This window comes from Thermobia domestica, chromosome 4, assembly GCF_964235325.1.
Source record: "Thermobia domestica chromosome 4, izTheDome1.hap1.1, whole genome shotgun sequence".
In the NCBI taxonomy this organism is placed as follows: domain Eukaryota; kingdom Metazoa; phylum Arthropoda; class Insecta; order Zygentoma; family Lepismatidae; genus Thermobia; species Thermobia domestica.
The window spans coordinates 291,369,492-291,397,015 of record NC_137457.1 but is presented as its reverse complement, the minus strand read 5'-3'; the positions used below and the strand labels follow the sequence as shown (position 1 = coordinate 291,397,015).

The 27,524-nt window shown below is 32.0% G+C and overlaps 1 protein-coding gene across 1 annotated transcript in view; it reads left to right on the top strand.

Annotated features, from left to right (window-relative positions):
* Window positions 1–26,859, top strand: part of Rab6 (RAS oncogene family member Rab6) — a 189,671-nt gene extending 162,812 nt beyond the window's left edge. The window contains exon 7 of the mRNA XM_081756150.1: window positions 2,737–26,859. Coding sequence (XP_081612276.1) covers window positions 2,737–2,807 — 71 coding nt within the window. The 3' untranslated portion in view covers window positions 2,808–26,859. The remainder of the gene's footprint in view (window positions 1–2,736) is intronic.
* The last annotated feature ends 665 nt before the right edge of the window (window positions 26,860–27,524 follow it).

Sequence of the window (27,524 nt, the reverse complement as noted above, 5' to 3'; positions counted from 1 at the left end):
TGGTGTAAGTCTGGTGTCATATGAAAAATTTTACGAAAAATAATAAGCAAAGGTTAATGAAAAAAAAATGTGTTGGTTGTTGTACTTATAAGTAAACGAATGTTTCTATTTTGTGCAGTATGAAGATTAATTTGTAATCATAATTTGGATTTTAAAAAAAATAATTTTTGATCTGATGAAGGAATTGGAAATGAATGTAAGATACGTAGCTACAATAGTAGTAGTAGATATAGCACAGGTCAGATCACTATTCCTCTGCAAGGTAAGGCTGTAGGCAGCTACCTTGTTCTGATTTGGGAAAATTGTAGGATTTTACTAAAAGTTGTAATACATTATACAACGAGCTTAAAAATATTAATATTCTGTGATGTGAACTTCTGATTTTTATATCTATTTTAATGTTTGGGTTACTTTGTTAAGCTAAAAAGTCCACAAGATTTATTTTTTAATTTTTAGAATTTTTTTACCTTTTTTTTTTAAAAAAAACAAATTTACGTGCAAACTAGGTCCTAAAATTCATCAAGTACTGCCTCGGCAATCTATACATCTTACGTTCTGTGCTAATATAATACTAAAAACACAATTCTTACTTTTATTACCATGTGGTGCTTTTACGAAAATTATGTATGCGTTTTATTTTGTACACTTGCAGTAAACTGTGTAACAGATAGTTTTAAACTTATAAAACAAACTTAGTTCTATTAAACAATTTGAAAGTTCTAGTTGAATTTTTAATGGAGAGGTATGTCTTTTTTCATAGTTGAGCTATTGTTGCAAGTGGGTAAGCGAAAAGTAGACGTTGTAGCTTACATTCTGTATTGGTGGGTGAGGCTTACGCTTCCAAGAATGCGGCAAGTTTGCCTGTGCAGATGGCAGCAGCTATCCTAAATCTGCCGCTGAGTATAGGTAAATAGTATAGGCGCTCATAATGCTTCTTTAATTGAAGTTCTGGATAAAAGAGACTCCTTAACTGTATATAAGAGAACATCATATCTAGATCAAGAATAATACATAGAGACATAAACACTTCATTGAATACTACTATACTTTTATTTCAACCACACCATAGATTCAATCTTCCACAAACCACTAACTAAACCAAATTACCTTAGATACCTTATATATGCTCTGTGGACATAAAGCCGTTAGAACTTGTCCAAAACGTTAATCCATGTTATTACAAGAAACCTGAATAACAGGAAACACGTAAGTCCGTTATAAAACTAGCATATTTTTCCCGCCCACTTTGTTCTATAACAATATTTATATCAACAGAAATCGGCCTTGTAGATAGTTTAGCATCTCTTCTACAATAAAACTATTCGAGATGCGGACCTATAGTTTTAAAATGGAGTCCGAATCAGTTATAAAAGAAGTTAGTACAAAGTACTTGTAGTAGTAGAACGTTCAGATGAAGAGTTGTTCGAGAACAAGGGATTTACAGTAACAAGAGTTTAAAACTTAATCATTTTGAAATTGGACACACACAAAAAAATACAGTTTTTTTTTGGAAAACATTTAAGTATCCCAGAGTTAAAGTACACTTAGACGCAGTTAAATTGTTACATTTTTTTACTACTCACGTTAACCCTTGATGATTTTTCAGAGCCTATTATTTGAAGTTCTCTGCTCCACACTTCTTCAACATTACTGCGATTTTAAATTTCGTATCAGTTGAAAGGATTTGATTTTAAGTTTAGCGTCCCTTTCACCAGCAAGGCTGTATGTGATATGAACCTATTGATCAATGTGGAATCCGAACAACATGAGCTCCCGCCAGGAATCGAACACGGGTCTCCGACATCAAAGGCACGTATGCTAACCGCTTAGCCACAAAAAAGGTAATCAGTTTAAAGGAAATTGCTAAAGTTAAAAGCGTTGATAATATTGTTTTAAAGACAATAATTGAACACATTTTTATTACTACTATTTATTTGAGATAAATTCAACAATAAACTTATAAGAGTTTCCCTGGGTCTATAAGAGTTATTAACTGGGTCTATAAGAGTTTCCCTTCTTAATTTTATTTTGTCTTTTTCACTAGCGTAATTGCCTGTACACGAGAAGTCAAATGTTCCTTTCAATTGGGAATAGAGGTAATTTTCAAGCTCCTATTTTGTTTCCTCTTTCTGAGCCTTTTATTACTTTTATCTGTCTCTTCCCCTCCCTCACCTCTCCTTCATTTATGGTACTATTTAAAATTTTATTAAAAATTTTCCCGCCATTGTGGACTGAGTGTAATGTTACTTACGAGAGAATTTTGACAAAATCAAACAGTTTGTATTTTCTCTGGATCCGAATGACGAAGATGCAGCTCCTTCAGCTAGAGAAGATTCATGGTTTGCAGACAGAAGTGTTTCGCATCTAGGTCACAAATATTATGTGACGGCTTCCATTAAAAACAGCCCATAAGTAAAACAGCTTTATGCTTCTTAATATAGGTACGTATTCTGTTAAGAAAAGTTCGTAGTCCATATGAAATTGTTTTCTGTTAGATAAAAACACAGTTGTCAAAAAGGTAGGTGAAAATAGTATCTTTTTTCGGTTTATTTTAAACAATTTTCTGCCTTTTCTCCCCATCAGAACTACCTCTAAAGATGTTAACCCTGGTCATGACACAAAAGCATAATACAGTTGATAATTATTTTATTTATACCGGTATTTCTTATTTTCTAGAAAAAGATGTATACACTGTTTGTTTCTATTCCACTCTTTTCCTTAACGTTTCTTCTTTAGCTGTGGACTTGCAGACGCAGCCGCCACAACAAAACGAGCAACAAGATCAAGAAGGCGGTTGTATGTGCTAGACGTTAGAAAAAAACAAAAGAAAAAGAAAAATCGAGCCTCTGTGATTGGTTGGCATTGTTCAGTGTCATCCTCAACAGTCTGTGCACACTTTTCACCTGTAATGTGAACAAACTGTGATTGTTAGCAAATATATATATTTAAAAAAATGAAAAAGTAAAAAAAAAATATATAAAAATATATATAAATATTGCTTCACTTAGCCAATGGCCTCAAGGTTGAAGGTTCAAAGAGAAAATTTGAAAGATTTTTTTTTTATTATTATGGGAGATCAAACACAATGTTCACAGAAGATAAAAGGAAAAGATATATCAATTAAAACTGTCTGTGCTTGTAGAGAACTATTTGAAAAATTCTTCTTAATTATAGTGTGTTGCAGAGAAGTGGTAATCATTTATTTTAAAAAGCAACATTTGCACGGTTATGGAATTTTTTTTTTTTTTTTTTAAATAAGTCCAGATGGTTTTGGGCAACTCTGTTGCATTTTGTTATTTTTACCATCAAAAAATTAATTTATTATTTTTGTTACTTTATAGGTGCTAAATTTATATTTGAAAACAAACTATTTAAATGACAGCGATATCTGATGGAGAATTGCGACTGAAAACAATGAAATTAGTATTAAAACGTCAGCCATAATGTTAATATAATTACACCAAATCTCATTCATCGAGGTCTATAGTTGTCGAATAGTTGAGTTCGTTTTGTGTACCTAAGTTTCACTAACTTTGCTGATGTGCACAAATCGTCTTATTCACTTACAGATTAAATTAGCTGCGTGCGATCTTGCGTGTTGCTATATACAAATAGGAACAAGTGCAAAAGTCATTTATTATTGCTTGTATTTACCAATTTAGTAGCTGTTTTCAGTGTTGACTTGCTTAATGTACACATCAGTGTCCGAAAATAACTTGACTTGTGTGTACTAATTCATTTTCAGTAAATTGAATTGTAAAAAAATCAGCATTTGTTAATTGGTATGTAACATTGTCGATTTTCCATACATTTTATTCATTGATTTAGGAAAACTTCTAGTCAGCTGTTATAGGAACTGTTTCCTCAACATTAAGTTGAAATAATTATTACTTCACGTATGATTGCATGCAAGGGTTAACCATTACGTAGCAAAGTGTATTCGCTTCAACTGTTTTCAGTCAATTCTTTGAAATTTACCGCTGCTTTATTGTATAAATGTATGTGTGAAAACACGAAAAAAAGAATATGTGCAACATTATATTAAAATACGTTTAGTAGTATTTATTTATTTACTCTATGAGAAAACCAAACCGTATTGGGAAGTAATGCTCAAAACATTAAGAAATACTAGTATTTTATCAAAGAGTATTATATACATTTGTGTGTATATATAATATATGCAAAATTGTAAATTTCTGTCAATTCTTGAAGAAATACTTTTTGGAGTTCTTAAGCCAAGGATCAGTGACTGCCCTTGAAGTGAAGTGAAGTGAAGAAATACATCAAGTAAGATGAAGTTTGGAATTCTTTGTTAAGATTTCTACACGGAAGATAATTTTGTAACAGTAGTTCGAATGTATCCATATGATTATTTTTGTTTGTTTCTTTTAATTTACGTGTGTATATGAAAGCTAAAGAAAAATTTTGTTCGATATTAGACGTAAGAAGAAATACAAGGTGATATTTTCAAAACACGGTTTCATTTAGGTCTAGAATTTCTAACTAAAATCCGATTTTCGTGCGGTTTATGACAAATGATCATGGAAGGATGGGAAATTTATGGAACTATGTTTACTAGTTAAAATTCACCGCGGGTAATATCGGCCACGCCTCAAGAAAAACAACAAATATTCACAATGTATCTTACAATTGGAATTTAAACCAGTAAACATAGTTCCATAAATCTCCCATCCTTCCTTGATCATTTGTCACAAACCGCATGCAAATCGGACTTCACTTAGAAATTCTAGATGCAAATGAAATCCGTAAGTTTTAAAAACAATCATCTGTAGTTACTTCACGACATTTAATCTAATTAAATTGCCATACGAAATTTTGGCTTCACTGATATTTCACGCAACATGTCACCACTGGTCCTGGCTATCGAGAGATTATAACAACAAAGAAAGCTGTGAAGGCAACATATCTAAAGGGGAGAAAAAGTTTACGGAACAAAAAGTAAAAGTACTTGTGTAGAAGATTAAAAAAACTGGAAGAAGAGGGGAAGAATTCTTCAAATATATTCTTGTGTTTGTTTTGAATAGGAAAGAATAGGAAAATCTAGAATGAAGACACATTCCAATCGGTGTTTGTAGCCTCAAAGTTGCCAATGTCATTTTTTTAAAGAAGCCAATTTACACACAAAGAAGAGAAAGAGAGAGACACAATTGTATATTGCATAATAATAGTGTTTATATTATCTCGCTTAAACACAAACGATTTCTTTTTGTAGCACAGATCTGCGAATATGTGTGCGTGTATGTTATAGAAAGGCCTCACTGTTGTTGACGGATTTTTTTTATATATATATGTTGTTGGGTTCTTTTCTAGTCAACTACTTTGAAAAAAAAATAATGATCTTCAATTAGATAATACAAAACAAATAACAGCAAATCTTTTTAATAAAAACATGCTATTATCATTGTTTGTCCTTTGCTCGTTGTTAACGCATATTTTATATAGAAAGTTAGTGCTTTTTCTCATTAATGGGGCAAAGAAAAACTAGTCTTATCCGTCTTTCCAATACACATTGCAAATAAATGCAGATAAACTGAAAACGAATGTTCTACTAAATATAGCCATATTTGATTCCGTTAACATGGAGCATCATTATTGTTATTCAAGTGTACTGTCTTATCTTGTAATTACGAAGTAGTTGTATTTTAATCAAACAATTTCAGTGTGCGCTGACATCTTTGTCAATGACTGTAAAAATTGCTAAACTGAACACATGCGAAGGTTCCTGCCTGTCTGTAGAACCTTTTCGAAAGAAAAGTAAAATAACCGTATTTCTCAAAATCCGTAACGAACTAGGCTTATTAAGGGAAGTACGCTGCATAATTTATAATCGTATGAATAATATTAATTAGTTCTCTTCCCTAAAGTAAAAATGGGATGAAGTTCATAACAACTGTAATTCACTTAACAACTGCAATAGTTCAAAATTGTGACAAACTCGGCATCGTGAACAATGAAGGATGCACAGATTATAAAGTTATTGCTGCTTTCCTTGATTAAATTTGGAAAGAACGCTTAGATAATTGTAATCCGCTTTCCAGCTGGTTATAAAGTCTAACGAAAAAATATGTTAAAAGAAAAAGTTGAAGCTATTCGGTTAAAATACAACTACCTCGTGATTCTAGATAAGACTGTAAATTTCAATTATTCAAATGTATCCTATAGCAGCTATCAGCAATCATTGTTGTTAATTCAATTCCAAGAATAACTTCAAGGTTGTAGCCAGAATGTAGGTCCATCTAGTTCTAGACGGTGAATGCGATCACAGCGAGTTATAACAAAGTATGTATATTAAGGGTAAGACGTCTTACGTGTATACATTTCTTAATTCTTTCCTTATATATTTTGTTAAGTCCAGTGATCGAGTTGGAAATATATTAGTACCGGTATGTTCGTATGCATAGACTTGTCTTAAGTACATATACTTAAATATGGTGGAGCTTTATTTGTAAATATTTTACAGCTCGTATGTTTGATATGTTAATTTGCTATCGGTATCTCATACCAGTCTACTTCCATCACTGGTTTGATCGTCGTAAGTACAATAGAATTTACGTTTAAAGAAATTCCATGTCATCTGAACTTATTCTCATTGAGAATTGGTTTTCCGCTTACTAAAAAAAATACATCTTTTTTGAAGGACATTATATTAAAGTACAGAGCACAAAATTAAATAACCAATATAATAATACACATCATTTATATAGCTAGTATATTATGGACACTTAATGGAAATCTTAGTCTTATAAATTTTGGAAAGGATGTAATAGTAATAAAGAACATTAACAGAATGTTGTAGAATAGCACCAGGCACTAAATAAAAACATTTTGTTATAGACATAGTTGAAAAAAAAAAAATCACCCATACACACCCAATCGTTAATCGTAAAGAATTACCGAACATTTTTGGGAGGCGGGGAGGGAGAAAGACGACTGAGTCTTAATAAGTTTCTCGAAATCAAAATGGGAGTTCTTCCGCGAAAACACCATGCTCATGCTCTGTATTCCATTAAGTATATATATATATATATATATATATATATATATATATATATATATATATATATATAAAATACGTATCTTCCCATGGTACTTCTTTATCGATTCTGTGTAACACCTGTTTCTTACACCGAAAAAGTAGGTTATTAAAAGCAAACTGAAAAATCTTCCTTTTGGACATTCAAAAATTTGTTATTCTGAATCAAAAGAGCCTACCTTTCTGCGTTGGAAAGTTTTTCTTTATACAGGTTTCATTATATGAAATTATACAGAGAAATTCTAGTGCATTTTTTTTATTAAACATGTTTTTTAACTTACTAAGAACGAGTTCATTATATTCAGTTAACAATTGATCTCCAGAGAAACTTTACCAATAAATTTAGTCTGGGGCTGTGTTTATGTACAAGATGACATCTAGAGATTAGTGGTATCCTTCAATAAAAATAATATGCAAAATTACAAACAAAAGATAATCGTAAAACGGTTACCCAAATCAGAAACTTTATTAGTAATCAAATAATACGAGAGTGAAATTGATTTCCGAAGTGGAATAATACATGAACAACCATGAATAATATATGAAGGTATTAATAATCAAATAATAATTATAGGAGTGAAGTTCACTTCCAAAATGGAATAATGTATAAATAATCACAAGTAACATGTTAAGGAATCAAATAAAACACAGACCACAATTTGTTTCGCTGAATTGCTTTGTACTTCATGAAGTAGTTTGAAAAACCAAAAAGAGGCGGAAAAGCTGAGTTTACTTTGCCCTTGAACTTTATTTTCATCATCTGATCATTCACAGTAATTAATAAAGGAAACCGACAAGAAGCATTTATTGTAAATAGTGTAAAGTTTTGCCAGGTATAATGAGGGTCATTCGTAAATTATACAGAAGATCTATTTATGTAAACTCGAAACAGAGGAACAACAGTAATAATTCAAAATAATAAGGCATGAGAATGAGTGATATAAATGATTGTGGGGCGCAAATCCAGTGGAAAACACTTTTCTAGTACGTATTACTTTTCATCATTCTCAAAACGCGGACAATATAGTTATACTATTGGTAGATGATATGTGTTGATTAACAAGTGAGATGGTACATTTCATAAACATGTTTTTTCACATTCAATTTTAATAACTTTGTAATAATGCTTTTACTTAGAAATAATGCCAAAAAAGAGAATATTTGTTTATTCTGCTGCAATAAAATAGTGCTGCTAGAACTTAGTGATTGGTATTATTATTATTATTATTAGGAAAGTATCAACATAATTGTATAAAATTGTAACTATGAGAAAACGTAAAATACAATCCTTTGCTGTCAAATAATGTGAGTTTTTAAGTGATGAACAATTAGAACATATTATAGGTATTATTTACTGCTTAAATTCAAGACCAGTCTTAAAGATTACATGTCATTACTATAGACAATTGTCATTGATATCTCATATTATTACATGATCACGACGATTCATACTAAGTTGGTCAAGTATATCGGAGTTTTCAGGGGAGTGAATATGTATATCGAATTGGTTAATCATATTTTATTAAATTTTAAACTTATTACTTTCGTTTTGAGAACAAATTACGTAAATGTGATAGATTTAAAACGTGATAAACACCAAAACTTAACAAGATTTTTTTAAACTTAGGTTTTTAACTTCCTTTAGGTTTGGCAGGGAGTTACTGAATATCAGAGCAAATGTTAGTAGATCACAACTAATACGATAACCATTTATTCTTCCTTGAAATGAATAAAATAAGAGGAAAAAAAGGCTGTTAATTGTACTTGACTTAAGTATCTAACACTGATTTGACAAATATGCCTAAGTAAGAAATAGAGCGGGCAAACTTTTAGGAAATAATATTTACCAATTTTTAGAGTTCCTTTATGTGTAGCCAAGGTTCGTATATACACTACTAAATATGACACTTACCACTGAGTTTTTTCTTAGATAAACTAATATCTGGTCCACCTTCTATTTCGGCCTCACATTGGACACCTTCTTCATAGGCTCAAACGTTTAGTTCCAGTAGCTTTCTTCCTATTCATATAATAACTATTAATAATAAAAATGAAAGAAATAAGTTTATCACTTTACATAAACCATTGTACTTTAGAATCGCTGAGAATCAGAGTGCTATGCTGTGTTGCTCTAATATTTTGTTGTGAATGTTTTGGAAAGTAAATTTGAATTAAATAGTGAAAATAGTAATTTTCCAGTTTTTGATAATATTTGGTTACTTTTTTGCAGTGCATTAAATTTACTTTTTGTCTCGTGTGTATCGTACATGACATGTTAGAATACACAGTTAAATTTTTCGAGATGTGCTTCGAAATGCGTTGTGCCCACTGCTGGCGGTAAAGTAATTTGAACAATTATCCGACATTTGAACAAACAAAACCTAATAAAAATGATAAGTTCGAACAACACTATTAATGATCTCTTACAAAAATTAGCACTTGTAGTTAGAAAAGGAAAAGCGTCGTCGTATTTGCTGCACATGAAACACTGCTAGGATATAGTATACGTAAGACCGTCTGAGTTCCAGAAGAAGCTGAACGCTCATACTTTTAGGGATTATTCATTGAGTATCTACGAACTTAGAAGGGGGTAACAAACCCACTTTCATTTACTTATCCACTGATACGAAAATAAAAAAGAACGTACATATTTGCCCTTGTACTTTATATGCTATAGCGCATTACATTATATGCAACAAGGATTTTGGTCTGCATCATGATATAAATTTAAAAATATTTAACATTTTTCGAATCGAAATCAACAAAATTTATTCTAGAAAGTAAAAATAGAATGTTAAGCACATATAATGAAGACAACGCAGTGATTTAACTTGGTAACGTATAAATATATAATATGAAGTATCCTCGCGCACGGAAGACAGGGGGTTCTCATGTATACTATTACCCACTGCTAAAATTAACTAACTTACCTGGTTTGCTTACACAGGTTAAACTAAAAATATTCATCGTGATTTTTAAAACTATTTTAATATTATTCTGGAAATAAAATTTAAAAACTACAGTAATTTTGCACGTCAGGCTAAAAGAAGTGCATAATATAAAATTCGTGGAAAATAGATTAATCACTTTATAATGAAGCTCAAACACTGAGATATTTTATACAGGTAGTACAAATAATGTGATTTGAGATACAAACGTAACTATTTTCGAAAGTGAAAATTGATGTTTCTTTTTTGTTTAAAAACAAATGCTAAATTCAAATCAATTGAAGTCATAATTTCGGACACTATTGTCTGAGGTCAGATAATAAACATTGATGATTCAGTCACTTAAAGAACTCCAAAAACTTTCTTAACTCTATGTTCCTTTAGTACAAGTATTTGTGAAGTTATCTGGAATATTTTAAAGACTACTATGATTTCTTCTGCTGGTGAAATGAAAATTTACTGCATGACATCGTTAGGTGATAATTTTGAATATAATGGACGTCTATTAGGAGACACCGTAGTTGGATCGTCCGCGTGGTCCTGGGTGTTCGATTCCCAGCCGGTGCTCCCCAATTTCCGGCTTCCACCCTGCGTCGTGAGACGAACTGGGGAGTCACGTGAATAAAAGACGTGACGGTCACTAAAGCACCTGATACACTTGCTAGAGACAGAACAACGCAGCATGCTGATCAAGTGTCCGTCGCTAGACTGGACGTAGTTCAGCCGATCGCTAACAGATGGCATTGGAGTGGCTCAGACCCACAAAAAGAGCTGTTACGCCAAGTAGAAGTGGATGTATACTAACGACACTGTACGCGGATTTTGTCAACGGATTGTACGCATAATAGAATGCTTTCGCTGTATGCAAATTTGTTACATGTTTAAGCGCACTTCAAAATAATAATTTGTGTTTATAAGTGAAGTTTTGACGTAAGTCTGATACTAGATATATGCTTGTAAGAATGATCCATGAATAAATTATATAAGGAAAAATAGAAACGTAAAATTCTCAGTCTCCAGAAGAAGATCTTCGCCTTTGAAATATTGCAGATAATTATTCACAAGTATCTGGCCCCAGCAAACACAGAGGTATGAGTACTAAAAATATGATTATTCAGTATTTACTTACGTCAGCTGTTACCGGTGATTAGAATTATATATATATATATATATACTTGTTGCAGAGTTGTTATGATGTACGTCTCCTGCCATAACGATAATGTGAATCGCGAACAAGAATCTCTGTAGCATTTTCGTGGATTCTTCTTTTCTTAATTATTACTTTTTTTTTTTCTTGGCTGGGCAATAAAATTAATTATTACCACGATATTTAAATTTACGTATATTCGTAATGTACTGCGTTTAGGTAAATATAGGCATCTCTTTCCGTGTTAAAGGAAACTTTTGAAGGCTTTGAAAATGGCTACTTCTTGTTCATTTCGTGGATTGAAATACGTATTCATAATTATGTCACGCGCTTTCCACTTACGCAACTAAACTAAAAACAGAGAATATCTGTATCTCACAATAGAAAATTATTATTTTTTTAACATTTGTTTTGTGTGTTCAGCATATTATCTATTTTCAAACTGTAAACGAAAAATTGACAGTTGTAATCAAATTATGGAAAGAAATTTAGTCATTGAGATATGTATGTAAAAATTTAATTAACTTTCGAGAAGAGGGTAATCTTATTTAATTTACGCAAATAAACATATTTTTTCGTGCAAGGCCACCAGGACATATAGCACTTAATGGAACTAGCGCTAAAATACTTGTTAATTTAACCCTAAACCTTCGCTTTATTCTGAATTAGATCTATATTACATACTTATACGGAAAGAATACACGAATTAAAGATTTCGAGAAATGAAATGACTGAAATAATATTACAGACGGATAAATTTAAAATTGATTTTTTTTAATGAAATAAATTTTGTGATTTTATGGTATGTATTTTATTAATCTTTAGCTGATATATCGGGGACAATTATTTCTGGTATAGCGAAGTGAAAGCTCCCATTTAGAAGTAAATTGTTAATAATACATGAGCAGTAATATGGGAAAACTGCTCAGTACAAAATCTTACAACTAACAAAGAACATTCCACTGCATTGACACATTTTGTAATTAATTCTGCTTGATATCGGATTGACCTATATCATACTAATTAAGATATAGTTATATGTTCTCCATGATTGTTTCCCTCCTTTTTCTACTAGCACCTTCAGGGCTTTCTACCAGCACTACGTTGAAACATTAAGAGACACTGTGTATGTGTTATAGTATGAACTTAAAACACTGTTGTTTTGTTTAGAAACAGCAATTTTCAGATTTTAAATTCAGCAAATATCGAAATTAGTTTATACATTTGATTTACATGTAGTTAACCGTGTGTATTGTATTATTATTATTATTGTATATTTCTGACTCCGAATACAAGACGATCCCCATATTTTAAACAAAGGATTACAGAAACACGTCTACAACACTACTGGATATATTTTCAGAACTTACTTTTAAACAACACTAAAAATCGTATCAGATACAGGCTTTCCTTAGTCGTCTTCACGGGAAGAACATAATGAATCTACAAACTTAAAGGCTAAAGCAGTAAGCGAGGAAGATGGTTAAGTCAGAGATTAATGGAAGCTTGTGATTCTATTCAGTAAAGAAAACTTTATGTCATGACCACAAGACGACCTGATGGTTTTGAGAAAAAATTGCGTCAAAAGAAACCTTGTCTTGGGGATTCAGAAATATACGGTATTATTATGATTACACTTCTTAGGTTTTCTGATTTTTATAGTACCAGTTGTCCTTAATGCTTCTTTTAAACATTGATCTGCCAACGCACAGACCTGTTTTTTTAAATTGTTAACATTATTATTGAGCCATGACTAGACTGTATTTATATATGGATCAAGATGGGCACAGGGCGGCAAATTTTCTCAAGATGTTTTGTTCATATTCTGGTTCTTGAAATCACAGAAATAGCGAACTAGCGGAGCAGCGAATGTTAACTATTAGGAATTAGCGCTACCAACATACGACGTATCACTGTTATAATAAAATTTGGCGACAAACATTGAGGGAGCAGCATTTTCTAATGACTCATGGGCGCCAAAAATGTTAAAAATTGCCCTGAGCCTTAACCATTTAGTACGAATCTAAGAATTGGAAAATTATAAATCACTTCAAGTATAGCTACGTAAATAATCTACAAGTATAAGAAAATGAACTTTGGTGGAAGTCCTTCGAGAGTTGACGATCTTTACATGATGAAAATTTATATAAAATTACAGTTATTTTCTTCAAATCGAACTGTTTTAGTTTGAAGTCAATTTAATGAACAACAACAGGATATAAGCAAATAGGATATGTAAATTCGCCTCCATAAGTATTTACCTATAGGAGGTAGAAAAGAGTGCTGAAATAGTGTTTAAGTTACCAGCCTGGAATTGGCCAAATTCCACTCGCCTAAATATTATTACGCTTAGAATTGTATCGGACTTACCTCCTCTATGAATAGACCATCCGATCTGATACTATAATGGTTCAACAAAACTTTGCACGTAATAACGTTCAAATATTTTGCGATTGACATCTGTGCTTAGGTACAGCTTTATCATAACTCTGAAATTAAAATGGAAGCTTAATTGTTTCGTGCTAAGCTTGTAATAAAGATTCTTAAGAACATCCTTATCTTCAGGTAAATGATGTTTTCAACTCTATCAAATCTGATTTTCTTTTAATCATTAGACAAAGTGTTTCTGATTTCAGAAAGTCAGAAAAGGAATTCGCCAGATGTCAAGTTATCCTATTAATAGTATAATCTGCATCTAAGGTATCAGATATTCTCAACTAAAGCATTATACCATATAAGAATAAGAAACAACCCGATAAACTACATGTCCACTGAAATGAACATGAGACTGAAAGGACTAAAATATAAGTGGTGAATGCATTATTTTTGATCCTGACTCAAATAGAAAGTAAATGTTCTCTTATTACTAACTTGTCTGTGTAACGATATTTCAACGCGCGGATATGTTAATTCCACACTGAATCAATCAAGCGTTGAATTCAATAAAGAAACTAACATTGTTGTGGTTCACACATTATAAATAATTAGTTGTTGCACCCAAGCCTTGAATCTTTTATATACTGTAGATTAAAATCTCTAATTCTTAATTAAAAGCTCTAATTCTAGGTTAAATCATGCTTAATTAAAAGATCTAATTCTAGGTTAAAATCGTGCTAAAATAAAAGCTATAATTCTTTACTTGTGCTATTAATAAACAGCAAAACGTGTTCATGTTCACTATCATCACTTTCCATTTTGAAATAATTAAATTAAAACAGTGCAGTTTTAAGTTGCAATTGAATCGTCACAATAGTTTTAAATCTGCAAATTTCCTGAAACGCTGCTGTTTAAATTGCAAATAAATCGTTACAATAGTTTTAAATCTGCAAATTTCCTGAAACGATACCGTTTAAATTGCAATTGAATCGTCACAATAGTTTTAAATCTGCAAATTTCCTGAAACGCTGCTGTTTAAATTGCAATTAAATTGCCACAATAGTTTTAAATCTGTAAATTTGCTCCACGCTAGTAGCATCTATTGATATCAGGCATACAAATAGCGACATCCTAACGCACAGAGTGACATGTTTTTATATTACAAATAGGATCTATTGAAGATCGGTTAAATTACTATGCTCGTGAAGGCGCTTCTAGTAACATACAGAAACGATCGTCCGGAGTAAATAATAAATAAAATTGACACGACGGAATCTTCTAAGGAAAAGATCATTTTCATTTCTATGAAGGGAACTAACACCCATCGTTGAAGCATAAATATATATATAAAAAAGGGGGACTATTAATGCATCTTTTTGTAGATGTACTGAACACCAAAAATTGCCAAATTCAATACTTTATTACTTATACATATGGACAGTATTTAAAAAAAAAAAAAAAAAAAGTTTGTCAATAAAATTATTTTATATATGTGTAGGTAAAATAGCTGTATAACGCTGAGGCGACAAGGCACTTACTTGGAAGTGCTAATAATGACTTTAAAAAAAAATGTTCTGACTATAATATTTTGTACGTGATACATAAAAAAGGAATAGGAAAAAGACATATTTAGTATATGAATATGATCGGATAATAGTTATCAAGGTACTTAGAGCAAGTTCCCGTCTTCTATATTTAGATATTAAAGATGTAAGAAAAATAGAACAGCGCTTATTATTTTTCAGAAAACGAGAACTAAATTTTCTTTTGTTAATAATGTAGCTTGTAACGTAATAATGTAGTTTAGCGAATATATTACAGTGTTAACACGTTTCTTGGATTTTCGTCTGCGTTGTATTATACTTAATCTCCGGTTTTACGAAAAAAAAAAAAAAAAAGCAAGAAAAATTACAAGTGTTTAAAGATGAGGGCGGTTTCCTTGAAGAAACTTGCTTTTCGCAAGTGCTTCAACTCCCTTCGTGCGGTACTTTAAGTTAATAACCATCTTGAATTGAAAATCAAACGGAAATGATTACCAAATGAAATTTTATCAATACGTCGATACGTCCCAATTTTGAAACTTGGTTATTTTGATAGATTGTGTACTAGTTCCTCTAATATTTCTTTAACCGCCTTTGATATCGATCATAGTTTTCGAGCTAGGCAGCCTCTCAATTTCGGCATCTCGTAACTTTGAAACAACGCGTTGTTTTCCCTTATGTTCATATGGACTTTATTGTTTAGGTGTGAGGATTTCACCAATGGATTTTGGCTACAGTCAACTTTTTTTAAAAAAATACACTCCTCACCTCTATTCCGTAAGCTCGTTATTTCCATCATCTTGCAATGATATGCTGTACGTAAAAGGCATTCAGCAAATATGGTCAAAGGTATGATAATAATCGGTCATCACTGAAAACCGGGGAATGCTTTGATAGTTTGTATCGCGAACATGACTCAAGAATGCTGACGAAAAACCAATTAACGTATATCTGTTTAAGTAGGTTGTAGTTTAGTACGCAACGTTGAAAAGAAGATTTCTTGAAAACTAACTGATACACTAATAAAAGTATTCTTTATATCATATATTTAATACTTTCCACTGCCACAGTAGATTTAGTGTCAAGTAGCAATTTTTTGAAATTGTTCATGAAAAGTACTAAAGAAAGGGGAAAAAAGTACTTGATGCAATTTTCAGAATTAATATGACAGATTGTGTTTTGTACTGTGATGGTCTCTGTAGTAGCTTCACAGATTTATACAGGTAATGACAAAGTTCAGCTGTTTGAATTCGAAGTCCGAAAGTTATCTTATTATATTCTTAAAATCTCACTGCAAATAATCATAATTAACATAGCAAGATTCTACCTCTCATTTGCTCTCCGTTTTGCACTGAAGCCTAATGATGTGAATTTTCGAAATTTTTCGTTTCGTATTCAAGAATAAACAGGTTTTACTGTAAGCGGTTCAGATAAAGAAAAGGAAGCATATACGTGGGATGCTAGGAATTTGTAGAAGCAGAAACTACATACAATTAACAATATACAAACGTCCTGTGAATTCTGGTGCTATTAGCCCAGTTACTCGAATATGAGCATTACTAGTAGGCTTCCCAAAGTTTTATTGTGTTTACTAATCCCTAACACAGGTTCCTGCTTTATCTTTAGAGTATTGGAGACCGCTGTGGCTCAGCGGTAGAGCGTTCAGCTCCCGTACGCGAGGTTCCTGGTTTGATCCCATCTCGCGTTAATTTATCTTTCTGGAGGACTCAACACTGTGTGTATGAATTTCCTCGGGCTTCTTTCGTTTCCTCCCTTTTTCTTCATTCCATCATTTCATTTCTCATCATCACCGCCTCCTTTAGCGTATCCGGCATAAACGTGGGACATAAACTGAAATACTTTATTTTCTAAAGAATATTGTGAGAAGCGAAGAACAAATTAGGTAAGTTCCTGTTGCATTTTGAGCTTCATCTGTTTTTCCTGAGCAATTGATTCTACATATATTTTTCTCGTGCAAAACTGTAGCAATTTCAGCGCTATACTAGTCATGCTCAAAATCTGGTTGTTCGCTAGTGCAGTCAATATTTTAAATAGTAGGGAAATGGACAGCTCAGTGCCAGAGGACATTTAAGAAATTTTACGAAACTATGAACGATTCTTACGAAATTGTGGTATCCGTTTTCATATGGGAAGTAAAGTATGGCTGTTAAGCACACAAGCTCACATACCATAAGCCAGTGGTTGCCAAACTTTTCTGAGCCTCTGCTAGCCTTATTATTTCATATTTGTCGTACGAGGGTTTGCACACATTTTTTAGAATTTCAATTTATAGTTTAAAACAATAACTTTCCTAAACTAAATTAGAGATAACTTATAATAGGCATACTTTCGTTGTCTACTTCATAATAGTGACATATCTTGTACTGTATATTATAATTTGTTTCAAGTTTTCAATAACATTTGAAAACGAGATAAATTTGGATGTGAAACCTTTTGGACATTATATGTGACCCATAGCTACACCGTCTCAGTGCATTGTTCGGTAAAGCTTGGGAACATCTTGATACACGATCTTGACTTACCACACTGAATAACTTATAATGAGCTAAGTTGATGCATAGTCACCTGTAGCACCAGTCCCGTTCGTTGATGATTAGACATCTTTTGTTATTAACAATAGCTACTAACGTATATCATTCCCTTAATTATTGCTGATTATACAGTAATTAATACTTAAATACTGAAATGTTGAAACAATAACAATCGTATCAAAAGAAATGCTTACCTTACCTTAGAATTTCTTGAAAACTAACTGATACACTAATAAAAGTATTCTTTATATCATATATTTAATACTTTCCACTGCCACAGTAGATTTAGTGTCAAGTAGCAATTTTTTGAAATTGTTCATGAAAAGTACTAAAGAAAGGGGAAAAAAGTACTTGATGCAATTTTCAGAATTAATATGACAGATTGTGTTTTGTACTGTGATGGTCTCTGTAGTAGCTTCACAGATTTATACAGGTAATGACAAAGTTCAGCTGTTTGAATTCGAAGTCCGAAAGTTATCTTATTATATTCTTAAAATCTCACTGCAAATAATCATAATTAACATAGCAAGATTCTACCTCTCATTTGCTCTCCGTTTTGCACTGAAGCCTAATGATGTGAATTTTCGAAATTTTTCGTTTCGTATTCAAGAATAAACAGGTTTTACTGTAAGCGGTTCAGATAAAGAAAAGGAAGCATATACGTGGGATGCTAGGAATTTGTAGAAGCAGAAACTACATACAATTAACAATATACAAACGTCCTGTGAATTCTGGTGCTATTAGCCCAGTTACTCGAATATGAGCATTACTAGTAGGCTTCCCAAAGTTTTATTGTGTTTACTAATCCCTAACACAGGTTCCTGCTTTATCTTTAGAGTATTGGAGACCGCTGTGGCTCAGCGGTAGAGCGTTCAGCTCCCGTACGCGAGGTTCCTGGTTTGATCCCATCTCGCGTTAATTTATCTTTCTGGAGGACTCAACACTGTGTGTATGAATTTCCTCGGGCTTCTTTCGTTTCCTCCCTTTTTCTTCATTCCATCATTTCATTTCTCATCATCACCGCCTCCTTTAGCGTATCCGGCATAAACGTGGGACATAAACTGAAATACTTTATTTTCTAAAGAATATTGTGAGAAGCGAAGAACAAATTAGGTAAGTTCCTGTTGCATTTTGAGCTTCATCTGTTTTTCCTGAGCAATTGATTCTACATATATTTTTCTCGTGCAAAACTGTAGCAATTTCAGCGCTATACTAGTCATGCTCAAAATCTGGTTGTTCGCTAGTGCAGTCAATATTTTAAATAGTAGGGAAATGGACAGCTCAGTGCCAGAGGACATTTAAGAAATTTTACGAAACTATGAACGATTCTTACGAAATTGTGGTATCCGTTTTCATATGGGAAGTAAAGTATGGCTGTTAAGCACACAAGCTCACATACCATAAGCCAGTGGTTGCCAAACTTTTCTGAGCCTCTGCTAGCCTTATTATTTCATATTTGTCGTACGAGGGTTTGCACACATTTTTTAGAATTTCAATTTATAGTTTAAAACAATAACTTTCCTAAACTAAATTAGAGATAACTTATAATAGGCATACTTTCGTTGTCTACTTCATAATAGTGACATATCTTGTACTGTATATTATAATTTGTTTCAAGTTTTCAATAACATTTGAAAACGAGATAAATTTGGATGTGAAACCTTTTGGACATTATATGTGACCCATAGCTACACCGTCTCAGTGCATTGTTCGGTAAAGCTTGGGAACATCTTGATACACGATCTTGACTTACCACACTGAATAACTTATAATGAGCTAAGTTGATGCATAGTCACCTGTAGCACCAGTCCCGTTCGTTGATGATTAGACATCTTTTGTTATTAACAATAGCTACTAACGTATATCATTCCCTTAATTATTGCTGATTATACAGTAATTAATACTTAAATACTGAAATGTTGAAACAATAACAATCGTATCAAAAGAAATGCTTACCTTACCAAAGCTTCAACACAGACTGTATTTTAAACTATGATGTGTTAGTTTCGGATATCTACCATATCCTTCATCAGACACTATATAGACCCTATAGAACATAAAAGAAGATACAGACATATATATATAGTCATCCTTATGGAGAAGTCTAAATTCTATTGGCTGAGTCCTTCAGCCTATCCCGTAGGTTCCCTTGTCTATTTTCCTGCCAATTACGTACCACCATTTTCGGTCTTTTTTTCAATTTCATCTTCCTGTCTATCCTACCCAAAATTCTCTGCCATAATTCATTAATAAGAAGTCCCCTGTCCAGTTCATTAGCTTATCTCTTCTTACGTTCTTTATCCAATCTGCTTCTTTTCACTTATTATCATCTCTATCTCCAATACTTCCGTCTTATCCCAGTTAATTTCGTAATTAGCCTCCTTTACGTTTGTATACCACAATGGTATTTTTCTTCCTCTTCACTTTCATCCTTTGTTTCATACTTTGTTTTGTTCTCTTCCCCGTCTCTCCTGCATATGACATATCGCAATCCCCACATCATACCCTGTAGATGACTCCTTCCTCTTCAATAAGGTTTTTGGTACCTTTTCTATTCTTCTTTATTGATCTCAATAAATCTTCTTCACTTCTTCTATAAGCTCTGACCCCTCCTTTCTTCAATAATTCTTCAGTTTCTGCGTTTCTACTTCCATGCTTTCTATATCATGCCATATTCAGTCTCGTCCTCATCCTTCTTTCTCCCTCTCTTCCTCCTCTTACGTTCTTCTTCCCTCTCTAACTTCTTCCTGCTATAACCGTTCTTCTCGAACTGTCTGTAGAATTTCTCTATGCTATCCTTCCTCTCTTCCTCTTCGTCCTTCAACATTTCTGTTCTCCTTATCATATTGGTTATAAAATTCCTCTTCGTACTTCTATTCATGTCGCTCCGCTTGTCGCTGAACACCCACGCTAAGCATTCCTGATTTATATATATATATATATATATATATATATATCTTCATTTATGTTCTGTGGTGTCTGTATAGTGTTTGATGAAGGTTATGGTAGATATCCGAAACTGTCAGTATTTCTTTGGTTACAATATGCAATCCAAAGCCATGGATAGTGTTCATTAACAATCGGTGAGAAACTATTGTTGAACGCTAAATAGTGCAAAAATTTAAAGGAAACATTACAAATAGCATGCGAACATAAATGTTTTAAAGTTAGTTTAGACAGAAGGGAAACTACCGAAAAACCAATTGTTCCACTGTATTAAGAACATGTACTTGTTAATGAGAGATAATGGATTCATTTTACTGAGTATGGCCGTATGATTGATATGCTTAAGTTAAGTTTAGTCATTTTTCGTGATTACTTAATTATCCTTCAGACTTCTTATACTATATAAAATATAGCTGTAAGAAAAGGAAAAAATAACTTATTGCCATTGGTGATCGTTAGAGATTTTTTAAGCATTATTGTAATGCTAAATTCTTTGTATCTCTGCTTAAAGCGTAATGATTCGACTTAATTGAATAGTATTTCAAAACGATATGTAATATACTTTGTAATTCAAAATAAAACAATAATTATGTTGTCAAAATATCAATACACATTGCAGTAATGTTGGTAGCATTTAACTTTCTTCAAAATAATTGTAAAACGAAAGAAAATACTTAAAATTTACAATATATATATATATATATATATATATATATATATATATATATATATATATATTATGTCCTAGAACGACGAAGGTACTGTTTAAGATTGTAATAAGACTTCCGTTCATGTTATTGACAGCCGAGAAATGAATCACTACGCTATGACCTGGAACTTGATATAATTGTTTGCTGTAAATAACACTTGAAGAAGAAGCTTAATCACTACATTCCAGTCTTTCCTAATTTTGGTTTTTGTTTTACAGTTGTTTCAAAAAAAGAAGAAAAGTTTATATTACTTGAAATGGCATTTGAAAAATGCGTAATATATATTTGTAGATTAAAATCTATTCACTAATTTGCTTTTTAATAATTCTATGTAGAGTTTTGGAGTATAAATTCTTAAAATTTTGATCACTTTCTAAAGGCAGTACAACTATATTTTTTTTAGTGCAATAATATGAATAAATTTCAGAAATTCAAATAGTGTAATTTTCAGCTGTGATAATTTTTGTTCATATTACTCTTAAGCCTGTTTGTACTTGTTTTCGTACCTTGATTTGTGTTAGGGTAATTTTCTCTGAAATTCAACTTTACTTTAAAAAAGCATTGGAATATTTTGTTTACACTGAGCAGCAAAATTGTACTAATTGGAAAATAAGTAACAGATGCATACAAATATATAATATTATAAAAAGGAAGAAAAAAAGCTCTAATGCGTGATGAAGTTGTACGAAAGTGTGCAAATGTTTCAATAACTTTTGCATATCATCTTCGGCTCTAAATACTTTCGACCTTAGAAGTGTGATGTTCTTTTTCCACATTTCAGAATCAAACAAATCACAGATGGATGGAAATGCCGTAAAATTTTGTAGAATAGCACATTTCTAAACTCGAAGATTTTTAGATTCAAAGAAGGTAATAGCATTTTTTGGAACATTAATTTTCGAATCAACATAACATTGGACGCATTTGACGAGTAAAAAATTCCTTCCTTTAAATAATATATATATATATATATATATATATATATATATATATATATATATATATCAGAATGTAAGAAAAAAAAATTAAGTGAATATTTTGCAATTTCTGATAGCTTTGGTAATGTAAACGTGCAATGATGAATGAAAATTCAATAAAGTAATATCTATTTCATAATTTTATGATAGTGTTCTAGGAACCAATGGACTTGGAAAAAGTCCTTTGTTATTTGTAGAGTAAGTTCAGGAACATCATCAGTACCGTATAAATAAATTGATTATTTGATACAGACAAATCAATATAAATTACTACCAGTATTCTTCATATTAACCATATTTTTAAATAAACAAAATGCATGTACAATCACTTCATATCAGAAATCTCATTCACCTAACTAAAATGTTTTTGAAATTATTAAAAATATTTAGTTTCTTTCCAGTGCCGTGTTTATTAAGTGTTCTGTGCCAATTGATAATATAAAATGTTCAGCTTTGCTCAAATTCAAGAAACATTTAAGTTTCTTTAGTTAAGAATTTGTTACATCATGTTCAATAAAATTATCTGTCATTCTCAGTAATGCAGTTTTTACAGGCGTGCTGAGGGAAGGTTTACTGTATACTTGTATCCAGGGAAATTAAAATATATAAATTTGTCATAGTTAAGCTCAAATGTCTGTAAGTGTTGGTAGACAATGATGGTCGTAGGTATGTTACGCTTCTTGCGAGAAATTTGGTTGAAAATATGGATTCCATAACACATGAACGATATATAGTTATATGGATGTCTGTTATTGTTTTAACTGCTGTTCTGAAAATTTTCAATAAAAGATAGTCGAAAGCAGTATATATATCATACTTCTGTGTATGTTCGAGACGAATTAAAGTAATGATTTCAATATAAATAATCAGTTATTAAAACTTGTAATTTAAAATTTAATTTGTCTTCACACGAATATTTTTATTTATTTATTTAAAATGTATATAGGACGACATATTGTGAAGTTAATATCTTGACTGATGTGAAGAATTCTGTGTTACAAGTGAATTAAAATTGTTGGTATTCTAGGCTAGATTTATACCTAGTTCATCCTTATCTATAACACGGAAATAAACGAAATCTTATCATTATAGTTTTCTAGTGTTTTGTGATAGCAATGAAACATTTTTTAATAGTTATTATATACACATTTTCCTTTCAAAAGTATAAGTTCAATTGGATATAATAACATTCGTAGAATTAGACATTCATTTGTTCACAAGCATGTTTTAATGCGAAAGTTATATAATGTTAGTATGATCGTAAGATATAATAGTGTAGTATCACTACAGTCCGTTATTGTCCCTATTAATATAAACCTCAAATGTGGAATATGCCCTAGCTATATCGGTTTCATATGAAGTTTTAATTCTGTCTTAGAGTAATGGGGAGGAAAAAAAAGTAAATCACGTATTACAGTGTTGTTAGGTTACATCACAGTTTGGTATGAAACTTACATGTGAATAAGTATAGTAACCGTTGTTAGAAATAAGCGTGTATGTTCTTTTAATTTATTTATTTATGTATTTTTTCCTAGAGAGATGCACCAAAATAATAAAAAGCCACCATGTTTACTATACTTGTAAGACTGAAACTTTGGTGTTTTACTATATAGATATTTGTGTATGTGAAAGTAACTGGAGGAACCAATGGTTTATCAGTATCTATTATTAGTACTACAGCAGTGAGTGTTTCCCTGCATTGCGAATATTCCTAACCTTTCAACCTGGGTGCTATGCCAACATTTGCAGGAATGTCAACCCCTAAGAGTTAGCTTTAGCCATTAATTTTTCTCTTAATTCTGTGTAATAGTTTACTTGTCTTTTTTATAAACTCTAGTTCACTAAAGGCTGGATATTACATATATATATTAGGTGTTTTTTTGTTTTCTTACAGTAAATGTAATTTGCAAGCTTATTGCCTGCTTTTGAAGTGCCTATTTCTGAAAACAATTTGTTTTGTGTGTCATTGTTTTAAAAAAAAATAATTTCACTTGTAGTTTTTTCAGTTTTTTTTTTTTATTGGGTGCTGTGAATACAAGTCAACTTACTTAGCCAATGAATAACAACGTGTCATAAAACAGATTAATCTAAAAATTAAAAAAAAAAAAAATTTCGTTGCCAAACTAAAATTCCAAGCAAGTTACGAAATAATTTAAAAAATAGGTTGAAAGTGACCCTGAAAAAATATTGAAAGAATCGAAAGAATATTTGTTCACGTTTTCAAAGTTATATCGTTTACTCGCTACTAGGTATTGATAACCAAGAAACCAAATGGTGATCTTTGAATAGCATCTGTAGCCTAGGGTTGCCATATTTCAAAAATGAAAATCCGGGACGCTAGTAAATTACGAGAATCTTTGAAATGCTTAAAATGAAAAGAAGTGTTATATACTAATTTGCTTTCTTCCATTAGATAGAGTTGTTCAAGTACTGCGTAATCACATTTTTAGTCGTTTTAGTAGACATTTTCCTCCCCAGTTAAGCAAACGTAAGCAGATGATTTACCCCCTCCCCCTGGTAAGTAAAAAAATCAATTATTGAATTTCCATACTCAGAAGTTGAAGGGAATAATTATATAGCTAATCCTGTGAAAAAAGTAAACTATAGTATTCCCTTCCTTTCTTCCTCGCTGAAATCCGGGACATTTAAGCATCCCGAGAAATATTTTCGGGACGCAGGTCTCGATTCCGTGACGGTCTCGGGTTTTCCGAGACAAATGGCAACCCTACTGTAAACCATGTGTAACTTCAAGCCTGCACTATAGTGAAATTTGACCGTATTGAAAGTTGGGTCTGTGGTATGGTCTTATAACGTTCGTCTTTTGGGGAAGAAAGAGTATTGTGGGGAAGAATATGTTCTCTGCGATATAATCTTGTATGATCCTTCGTCTGTGCACCATTCAGTTGTACTGAGTTCAAGTCTAGACTTGATTCGGAGTTTATATATAGATAAAAGGTCCCATCCTTTGTAACCATGGTATTGATATGAGTATAGAGTAAAAACAATATCCGACTGGAAAATAATGTTAGACTATAGATGTACTAATTGTTATAGATACTTCATTTTTTCAGTGTAGCTACAATATTTCAATACAGGGCGCGCTCGGTAATTCAACATTCGATACTTCAACAAGCCCAGTAGTTCAACATTTTTGAGTATTTTCCTGGCGCACAGGGCCTGCTCTACAGTTCAACAGTTTTGCAGCCGCCATGTTCATTAGTTCAACATTTGGCAAAACGGCTAGCAGATTGCTCTGTACTTCAATGTTTTTGAGATCAGACGCCCAGTAGTTCAATGCGCTGTTGACAAACAGACCTGCCAGAAGGCACTACCGCAGCATTGTACTGTAGATGTAAACAAACCCCCTGTCTTCTCCCCTCTATTTCACTGTCGAACCGGACGATGCGAGCAATTTAAAGCGCGCATTGATGAATTTCTTTGTTTCAACTGTACTGTATATGATTTTGGTTGACAAAATGTGATTCTAAATTTGACTTAAATTTTTACCAATAAAGCGTTTTTAAGTACAATACATACAGTAATGCCGTTTTATTATGTATTTACACTCAATCTAACCGGCCCTACGCTTTTTACAAATATATCTAGTAGTTCAACATTTTCGGTATCCCCATAGGTGTTGAACTACCGAGTGCCCTGTAATAATAATAACGTGCGGTTGCAATTCTGTTTTCTACGATTTTGACACCACTCTACAAACAAAACCGCTAACTTTGAATTCGTGAACGAAAAAAAAAAGAAAGAAAGAAAAACTAACATTTGGTCATAATAATAAAGTTCGAGATATTTGAAATAAACAGAAATTGTATTTTGAAATTTTAGACAAATAAACTAACATAAGTTACAGTTTTTAATCATTTTAGAGAATTCCCAAATAGAAAATAATGTAAGAAAAGAGCGCACTAATATTATAAACACTTTTTACTATACCCCACTGGTGTAAGAAAAAAGAAAGGAAAGAAAAAATGAAACCAATTTGGGAAGTTTTTGATCATTATAGGTGGCCATCGAAGTTTAAATCCGATTGTTGCTATTGTTACCGAATACTGTGATAATTAATAACTAATAATCTTGACCCAGTGGACGATCACTGGCATCTGTATTTAATACGTTTGTAACAGTATGAACTGTATACAACTACAAAATTATATATATATCTGTATAAATAGCTTTTTCTATGTGCTGTTAGTGTATGCTTTTTTGAAAGAAGAAAAAGTACACACCAAACCATTTGATTGCGTGAGACAGCTTTTTTCAATAACCTTGCATAAAGAGCTTAATATTGACACATTTGTAAAATATATATAAATATATATAAATGAAATATATATGTATATATATTATAATGTGACCCTGTCTGTTATAGTAACATTTCGTGTCTGTTGTCATTAAAATAAAAAAAAAAGAGGTTAATAATAAAAAAATATTAGTATCTGTCGTTTACTGAATGTTTTTCCACCCAAAAATGATGAAAAAAATATAAACAAGCTTTTTGTACAAAAAAAAGAGAGATGACATTGCCGTGAACTTCTGTGAATATAATAAGAATTTTTGTTTCTTCTGAGATTACAATAAATTTCACAATGCTTAGGCTAGTTTTTTCTTTAATACATGCATGTCCTGAAAGTGTTTATCCTCTTACTAAAGTTTCTACATCCTAAGAATTGTTTCTTCTTCTTTAGTACTTGGTTCCTATGCTTCATACTTTCCCACTTCATGACTCGATATGCACAGGGTGATAACAAAGTTCCGTTATCCCCTATCGCGTGTCCACATATTCATAAATGGTCGCATTGTATTGATATGGGATCATGGCAGAGGACAACTTTGAGATAGTGTGACTATTCTGTACTATCTTTTGCAGAGTTTGTGTACACGATTGTTTTCATAACACAGTATGATTCTCCCGTACGGTGTGAAATTCTCCTCAACATTGCTGGTGTGATGGCAGTAAATGCACGTCGAAGGAAAAGTTGTCAAGACCCCGAACATTTACCCATAAGCCTGCTGACGTTTTCGTATGCCAATATCACTCAGTTCGTTTACAAACGAAGGTTTAAATGTCTTTAACTAAAAATTCTTCTTCATATGTTTTTGTAGTGTCGAGTATAGAACAGCCAATTCCTTTGACCGTTTACGAAGGACTATTTTGGCGAACGTTTGAAAGATGATGCAGCCTCCACACACGTGTTTGATGGTGGTCGTCCTGAGCGGAGATCATCTTTTATGGAACCAGCTACAAAGAGCATTTTCTT